General features: G+C 47.6%; 1 protein-coding gene across 1 annotated transcript in view; it reads left to right on the top strand.

The window, feature by feature from the left end:
- The first annotated feature begins 6,896 nt into the window (after positions 1–6,896).
- The window catches only part of SPOCK3 (SPARC (osteonectin), cwcv and kazal like domains proteoglycan 3), a 433,446-nt gene continuing 431,245 nt past the window's right edge, over positions 6,897–9,097 (top strand). Inside the window, exons 1-2 of the mRNA XM_059926189.1 lie at positions 6,897–7,272; positions 7,593–7,763. Coding sequence (XP_059782172.1) covers positions 7,593–7,763 — 171 coding nt within the window. The 5' untranslated portion in view covers positions 6,897–7,272. The remainder of the gene's footprint in view (positions 7,273–7,592; positions 7,764–9,097) is intronic.

Raw genomic sequence — 9,097 nt, 5'->3', positions numbered from 1 at the left:
ACAAGGTTCTAAAATTTATAATCTAATTTCCTACCTTAAGAAATTAGAGAAAAGAAGAGCAAAATTAATCCATATAAGGAAAGATATAGTGAAGATAAGAGATCAATAAAATTGGAAGGGGCTTCCCTGGTGGCACAGTGGTTGAGAATCTGCCTGCCAATGCAGGCGACACGGGTTCGAGCCCTGGTCTGGGAGGATCCCATATGCCGCGGAGCAACTAAGCCCGTGAGCCACAACTGCTGAGCCTGCGCGTCTGGAGCCTGTGCTCTGCAACAAGAGAGGCTGCGATAGTGAGAGGCCCGCGCACCGCGATGAAGAGTGGCCCCCGCTCGCCACAACTAGAGAGTGCCCTCGCACAGAAACAAAGACCCAACACAGCCAAAAATAAATAAATAAATAAATAAATAAAATTAAAAAAATAATAATAATAAAACTGGAAAATAATAGAAAAAAATCAATGGAACAAAAATCTGATTTAAAAAAATTAATAAAAATTATAAAGCTCTAAGAAGACTGACAGAGATGGGAGGAAGACACAAATCATCAGTATCAGGGATAAAACCAGGGCTGTTCCTATGGATCGTGCATTCACTAAAAGGATGAAAAGGGAATATTACAAATAACAAATAAATTTGATAACTTAGAAGCATCAATTCCTTAAAAATCACCAACTATCAACACTCAACCATAGTGAAACATATAACCTGAAGAGTCCTCTACCAAGTAAAGAAATTAAGCTTGTAATTAAAAAGCTCCTGAAAGGAAAAAAAAAAATGTCAAGAAAAGTATCTCAAGATCTCATTTCAAAGTACAACCTGAACTAAATTGAGCTGTATCGTTGTTGATTGCAGCCCAGAACTGGATTACTACAGCAAATCTAATTAGCATTACTTGTTTAAAAAAATTTTAAAAAAGAGCAAAAATTTTGTTTTGCACTAGCCAGCTAAAATAAGTCAACAAAAATTCACAAAGATAAACATAAAAGGTTCTTTGTAGATCTTGATTTAGAAACTCTATCTATAGCTATTTGAGGATAAAATATTGTCCCTGTACCCAAGCAGGACCCTATGGGGCCTTCTTGGGACAGACCCCTCCCCCCATATCCTCTGCTTTAGCTCCTCTCTGAAGTACCCAGATAAGAGTATCTGATGCACATTTCCTCAGTTTTCCAGATGCTAAAACCACCACCAAATGGCAGAAACTAACTACTTGATGATTAGGAGCATGTAGCCCCCAGACCTTCTGGCACCTAAGGACTGACCACCATCATCAATCAGAGAATTGTGCACAAGCTGATCACACATCCTGGGACCCCTGCCCCCCCACATTGCCTTTAAAAATGCTTTGCTGAAAACTTTCAGGGAGTTCAGGGGTTTTTAAGCACCAGCCAGCCATCTCCTTGCATGGCTCGGCAATAAACCTTTCTCTGCTCCAAACTCCAACGTTTTGGTTTGTTTGGCCTCACTCCGTGCTGGGCACTTGAACTTGCGTCAGGTAACAGCCTAGGGCAAATAACATTCTGAGTCAAAGAATAAATTCACTCCACACACATTCTTATATGAAGGTTACTATATTAATAAATCTGCAGGTCAAACAACTTTTAAAAACATATCTGTATTAATCTCAAGGACAGAATTATTTTTAAAAACCTTTTTGATTTGCATATTTTTAAATTTAATAACCTTGGTATAAGAATGTTCCTATGTGTAAAGAGAGTTTATTGTTTAAACATTCTGATACATTTTATTTTATACACTTTTGTGTCAGTACCTTTTACCCCTCAGTATAATTTATGTATTTATAATTAATGTTCTTTAAAATTTTAAAATATTTTTCTTAAAAATAGTCAAGAGTTGGGCTTCCCAGGTGGCGCAGTGGTTGAGAGTCTGCCTGCCGATGCAGGGGACACGGGTTCGAGCCCTGGTCTGGGAAGATCCCACATGCCAAGGAGCAACTGGGCCCGTGAGCCACAACTGCTGAGCCTGCGTGTCTGGTGCCTGTGCTTCGCAACGAGAGGCCGCGACAGTGAAAGGCCCGCGCACCGTGATGAAGAGTGGCCTCCGCTCGCCGCAACTAGAGAAAAGCCCTAGCACAGAAACGAAGACCCAACACAGCCAAAAATAAATAAATAAATTTATTTTAAAAAACCCAAAAGATTAAATAGGTTCATTTAAAAAAATTTTTAAAAAAAAGTCAAGAGTTATATCTCAACGTAAAGTAAAAACAAATTTTAATTGCCTTATTGGTCATTTTCCAGTACCATCGATTTAGTAATCAATAATTTAATCAGATTCACCCTCTGGTTTAAATATTGAAAAATGTCTTTTTAAGAATTACCATAATTAAACTGATTGATGTGCTTTTCATATTTATTATAGCTTTTAAAGTCAATTTATCTACTGAATGTTTAAGTTAAATCACAAGAGGGCCTGTTTATCAAGTTTGTTTAAGTGGGGTTGGTCTCTAAAAACAAACAAACAACAACAAAGCCTGTTATACTACCCTAGCAATTCCATTTTAGTTTTTTAAAAAATTTATTTATTTTTGATGCCCCTAATGAAAATTTTAGAAATTATTGCTACTTTCTATTAAATTAAGATCAGATGATTTATAAGACTTAGATGGTTTCAGTAAATAAAATTCTGAGATGAGGACACAGAATGATCCCTCTTGGCATGATTCCAGGATGGTGTTGGCAGGTCTTTAATTTGGTCCTGAACTTTTAATACCCAGGGTTTTGCTTCATTTTTTCTTTTTTTATATGCTGAATTCAAGCTTATAGATGGAGATGGCATAAGGCATCACTCTAGACAGTAGACTTTTATAGCTCAGATATTGGTTCCCTCGTCTTATAATGTAATATTTCAGACATGGCCTTAGGATAACTCACTTAACCCTAAACCACAGCTCTGGTGACATCAGACACTCTGCAAAGCCCATTAACCCCCACGGCCCCTTGTCTGCACCAGCTGGCTGTAACAGAAAGGCAACCACACTTGCTTGGTTGGCAAACCACATTTTTTCCTAAAGACAGAGCTGCAGTTTGGTCAATTCCCATCTCAGCCCATCAGGTGGGTTGCCTGCTGGTTCCTGGCTTGCTGCTGCTGAGACCCAGCGTCCGAGGGGATAAGGTCATTTGAGGCAGGGACCAAGGTGCTAGGGGAGCTCCCTGCTTTCATGTCACCTCTTTCCCTGACTCTGAGTAAGGGTGTGTCCCAGCTCTGACTGAAACACAGAAACTAAAAATAGAATTACCATACGACCCAGGAATCCCACTACTGGGCATATACCCAGAAAAAACCATAATTCAAAAAGATACATGCACCCCAATGTTCATTGCTGCACTATTTACAATAGCCAGGTCATGGAAGCAACCTAAATGCCCATCGACAGAAGAATGGATAAAGAAGATGTGGTACATATATGCAATGGAATATTACTCAGCCATAAAAAGGAACGAAATTGGGTCATTTGTAGAGACGTGGATGGATCTAGAGATTGTCATACAGAGTGAAGTAAGTCAGAAAGAGAAAAACAAATATCGTATATTAACGTATATATGTGGAACCTAGAAAAATGGTACAGATGAACCAGTTTGCAGGGCAGAAATACAGACACAGATGTAGGGAACAAATGTACGGACACCAAGCGGGAAAAGTGGCAGGGGTGGTGGTGGTGGTGGTGGGATGAATTGGGAGATTGGGATTCACATATATACACTAATATGTATAAAATGGATGACTAATAAGAACCTGCTGTATAAAAAAATAAATAAAATAAAATTCAAAAAAAAAAAAAGAAATGCACAGTAGGCGGGGGAGGCAAGATGGGGGCAGGAGAGGAACAAAAGAACATAAACAAAAGATCAAAACAGCAGTTTCTCTAGAGAGAGAAGACCTAGAAGCAGAGAAGCACGACCACCCTGGAGAAGTTCACAGACCCTCACAACCATTCCTGTGTATTTACTAACAACAGGGTCCCGGGCAGGCTGCGAAGACGAAAGGGCATCCTGTAAAGTGCCTGGCACAGGGAGATGCGCGATGAGTCGGACCTTTCCTGTACATCCTCACGATGGTTATTACAGCAGCCGAGAAAGAAAGTGACTAATGAAAGATGGCTCTGTGTGTGTGTGTGTGTGAAGAAATGGAGCTCCATCAACGTCTTCAGAGATCCCAATCTCAAAGGTGGTTAGAAAGAGACCTGTTGTCACTATACACTGAGTATTTCTCTCTCTAGAATTGTGGCAGGTCTGAAAATGAGGGTAAGAAAACTTAGAGAAGAAATAGACGTAATACAAAAAAAAAAATTCCAAGCAAAGTGTCTTCTATAATAGGTGTTCGTTGATGGATTAACTTCATGTTTAGTACAGGAATTGTTAAAAGGATAAAGAAGTAAGTAAGAAAGAAACTTGACCTCTGGGTCAAGTTCAAGGTCAGAGTGACCCCAATGTTGGCTGTTCATGATGTATATGAGTTATTAATTGGCATGAGGTGACAGAAGTGACAGGAAAGGGGCTGGGAATCTGAAGACTTGTGTCTTGCTGTGACCGATTTTGTAAAGCATGTTCAGAAACACAAAAACAAGCTCTAGCCCTGTCCGGTACTGTCCTGCACCAGTGTCTTACTCTGCCCCCACCAAACACCTCACCCCTCTTCTGCTTTTCTAGCCTTTCCTGTTCCTACACTGGTTCTCAACACAACTGGGAAGCAGGCAGTGAATTACTCCTCTCTGGACCCCCCACTCTGACTTGCAAGGTCCCAGCTACCCCTCCCATGTCTCACCGCGTACTTAATTCTCTTCCTTTTTCTCCCCTGTGGTGCTTTGCTCACAGCAAGCTTTCTATTAACCCCCATGGAGGTGTTAAATGATAACCTGGGTGTTAACGGAAGTGTGAATTCTCTCTGGATTATTTAAATTTTGAAAGCAGGCTCTTTAAAGACCCAAACATTCAGTTACATAGGGAGCAAGATGAGGGACTTCCCTGTGACCTTCCCTGTGGCTTTGGAAGAAGGCTGGGGTTCAGGTGTTTTGCCAGTCGGGGGAGGTGAGCTGGACCGCACCAGGCCAGCACAAACTCTCTGCAGACAGGCTCGTTCTACCTCTTTGGACTCACACCATTTCAAACGTGCACTTTGTTGGTAAATCCTGTTCACTGTCAGATCTGGAGCTTGATGCCCTGTTGGAAGCTTTTCTCCCAAGACAAGTACCACTGTCACTGTGAGTTTTTCCACAGATTTTTACAACTGGTAGGTAGCAGTCCATGGGGGGCTGCATCTTTGGAGGTTGCCAGTGACAGCTAGATATGAAGAGATTCTATGAACATGTGAGGTTCAGCAGTGAGATACATGCATTTTGGGTAAATGAAGACTATACCTATATCTGTATCTATATCTATCCATCTAAAGGTGATCATGTTAGCTTCAGATGGCAATCACCATGCTAAAATCCAGATCACTATGGATTCTGAAGGTGGAGAGTTTGTAGCACTATCCCTCATCAAATAATCAAATATTCTGTAGCAAATAACACATCTTTCTTAGAGGTTGGAAGTTTTGTTTTTGTTTTTGTTTGTTTTTGGCTACGTGGTGCGGCTTGTGGGAATCCCCGACCAGGGCTCGAACCCAGGGACTCTGTCGTGGAAGCGGAGTCCTAACCACTGGAGCACCAGGGAATTCCCTGGAAGGTCATTTTTAATAATTACTTCTGCTGTGCATCAAGTTTCATCTAAAGCACACTTTCTGTGCTTTTTCTATCAGACTTAAATTAAAAAGAATGAGGTTTTTTAAACATATTGAAATATTCTCATTGAATTGAGAGTAAAGTACTTCCAATTTTGAAGTAGAGCAGTGAGGCTGGGGTGCAGGCAGCTGAAGGACAGGGCATCCGGAAGAGGCCATAGCAGAGGGCTGACCTAAGGATGATCTAATGATGTCATACACAGGAATTAGAACATTCTAAACTAACGGCCAGCTGTAGAGGCCCAAACACACATCTTTGGAGAATTAGTACACATCAGTGTTCTCGAAGTTATCTGAAACGTGTTGACATCAATCGGTGCATCTATGAATTACAGTTGTAGATTCTGGTTTTTTTTCTCCCCTTGCTATCATTCGAGTGGAAAAGGGGGAAATGGTGGGAAAAACATTTTTCTGAGTTAAAAAATAGCAGATTTTTTTCTTTCATTTTTACATACTATACATTCATTTTTAAATCCTGTATTTAAAAAAAAATAGCAGTGTTAACTAATCATGTCTGACTCCTATTTTAATATAGTTTGAAACATGTTGCACAAATGTTACATGAGATTGAAACGGAGAACGTGAGAAGGTACAGCTGTTATTCAAATAGCTCCTCAAGTTTCAGAAGCTCCAGGACATTTTCAAAGGTCACAGCTTTGGGAGATGGACTTCCGGCTGAAATAATCTCTAATGATTCACACAGAGAGACAGAACGTGATCGCAGTGTTTTAGCCTCTGTGGATCTCCTGATATGCATATAATGTTCACTTCACCTACATCATCTAAGTCTGTGGGAGAGTCTGTCTTCGTCAGAGTCTGCTCACAGCAGGCCAATGACTGACTTCCTTCCAGTTTATTTAGAATATGTGGAGAAGCCAGAGGGAGCCGAGTATTTTGTCATAAATGCAGATTTGGAAGGCAAAACGAGTTTCAAAGCTCTCTTCCATGGTGCAGTAGGGAGACACAGACTGGGCTTTTAAGTTTTCGGTTCAAGTCCTAGAGCGTAAACTACAGCAGCCAAGGCGTTTTTATGAAAGGAGAATAAGGTACAGCACGTGAGGGATGGGGGCGGACTCACGCGCCCCACGTAGTGAAGATTCTCTCCTTAAAAAAAGAAGGGAAAAGAAAAGAACTTCCGCCCTTTAACATGAAGTTCACGCACACGTAGCTAAAATTTTCTGGACTCCGGCGCATCCCCGAGGCCACGCGGGCGGCTTCCCCCGGGGCGGGGAGTCGGGGGAGTCGGAGGAGCCGGACGGTGACGCACCGAGTCGTCCTCAGCTCGCGTCCCTCTCCGGCCGCGCAGCGCGGAGCCGCAGGGCAGCAGCTGGGAGACCGCGAGCCCCGGTGCAGCTTGCGTCCCGGTGCCGAGCGCGCCCCGAGCCCCGCGCCCCCGGGAGCGAGGCCGGTCGGCGGCCGCGCCGGAGCCGGTGCGGAGGGGGCGGGAGGCGGATGCGGGTCCGCGCGGGCGCCGCGTCCTCCGCTCCAGCCGAGTCGCATCCGGAGCGCCCGCAGCTCGGATCCGGGGAGGAAGGTGGGCCCGGAGGAGGCGGGACGGGAGAGGGGTCGGAGAGGGGTCCCGGGGAGGGGGGGGCGGGGAAGGGGAGCGTGGATGGGGGAGGGAAGGAGGGAGGGGCGCGCAGAGACGAGCGGCGGCCGCGGGTGGGCACGGGCGCGCGGGGCGGCGGCGGCCACGGGAACCGGGAGCGGCTCTGGGAGCGTGTCCAGTGCGTCCGGCGGGGCCGGGCGGCCCACGGCGTTGGCGCCGGACCTCCTCCCGCCCCCACCCCGCTCCCGGCCGAGACGCGCGGTTCGGGCCCTCGTGTGATTCGGCCCCGCTTTCTCCGTCCACAGATGCTCCGGGCGCCGGCCGTGCTGTGCGTGTGCGCGGCCGCCTGGTGCGCGCAGGCTCTGGCGGCGGCCGCGGGTCGGCCGGACGGCGGCAATTTTCTGGACGACAAACAATGGCTCAGCACGGTGTCCCAGTACGACCGGGAGGCCGGACAGTGGAACCGATTCCGAGACGTAAGTCGGCGCCTTCCCGCGCTCGAGCGCGCTGCCCGGGGCGGGGTGGGGGTCGGGTTGGGGCGCGGGGGGGTGGAAGTGGGCGCCTTGGAGGCCGCGCCGTGCTGGGGGGTCGCCTCCCCGGGGTCCGGGTGCCCCACGGTCCTCTCCCCGCCCCCAAAGGTTCGCAAAGTGCCACCTGCCCAACTTTGCACGGGGCCTGGCGCTGGCGGGCACGGCCAGGGGGCCGGCGAGGCGTTGCGCTGAGGTGGGCTCGATCCCGCGGCTGGCGGCGCACCCGGGGGCGTGGGGGGCGGGAGCGGGAAGGTGTGGGCTCGTCGGCGCCCGCCCGCTCCCGGGGACGGAGGGTGTCTGGGGCCCCGGTGAGCGTCAGCCTCCGCACCCGGCGAGGACCTGCACTCCGTCACGATGTTGCAGACTGCGCGGCGAGGGTGGGCGGCCGGGGCGGCGGTGACAGGGTTAAGCTGTGGACCCCCACCCCACCCCCCCTCACGTCCCGCATCCTACCTGGGAGCTTCCTCAGGGACGGTGAGGGCTATCGAGACGCAGCCTGTACCTGAGACCCGACCGCGGGTCGCTCCGCACCTGCTGGTCAGTGCCCATCCGCTGGTCAGTGTGCACCGCACGCGGACGCAGCGGAGCCGCGGGGTCGGCCCGGTGGTCCCGGTGGGGCTGCCCCTCCCCCCGCCCCCCTTAAGCCTCTGTGGTCGGGTTGGCGGACGCCAGCCGCGCTCCGCACACCTGAGGACCCTCTGGACCCGCCCGCAGCGCCTCGTGCGCAGAGGCGGATCTGCTCCCTCGGGCTCACACTCCGTCCTGATTTGGGAAATTGGGAAAGTGAGTGGAAGCTCGGGCTAGTTTCATCCTGGGCCCTTCACCCCCAGCCGCTCGCAACGCCCCTCACAAGAAGTGGCTGACGAGCCGAGCCCAACGTGGAGCCGATTCTGGCAGCCGGATTCCGCCAGAAACGCTCATTTTTACTTTAAAATTCGACGTAGCATCTCATTGATAATAGGCCTGCGTATAGGTGGTGGAAAACGGTGATGGTCGCATTTAACAGGGCTCTGTCTTACATGCCCGTGAGTGAAGCCTAAGCAACATTTTACTGATGAGTAAAATTCCTTTCACCGGCGAGCCCCTTACACTCCTGTTTTATTCAAGTTGGTGCTGATGTCGAATACGATCCAAAAGGCCAGCAGGCGAATGAGATATTTCTAAACGTAGGGGAAATTTTCTGTTCATCCTGCCTTCATTTGGGTTGAACATTTGTAACTGTTTGAATATTGCTTCCTATTATGACATTTCGTTGCTGAATGGCTACTTTAAAAATCTTT

This window comes from Balaenoptera ricei, chromosome 6 (assembly GCF_028023285.1).
Source record: "Balaenoptera ricei isolate mBalRic1 chromosome 6, mBalRic1.hap2, whole genome shotgun sequence".
Lineage (NCBI taxonomy): Eukaryota > Metazoa > Chordata > Mammalia > Artiodactyla > Balaenopteridae > Balaenoptera > Balaenoptera ricei.
The sequence above is the reverse complement of the archived record's forward strand: the minus strand, read 5'-3'. Positions and strand labels throughout refer to the sequence as shown.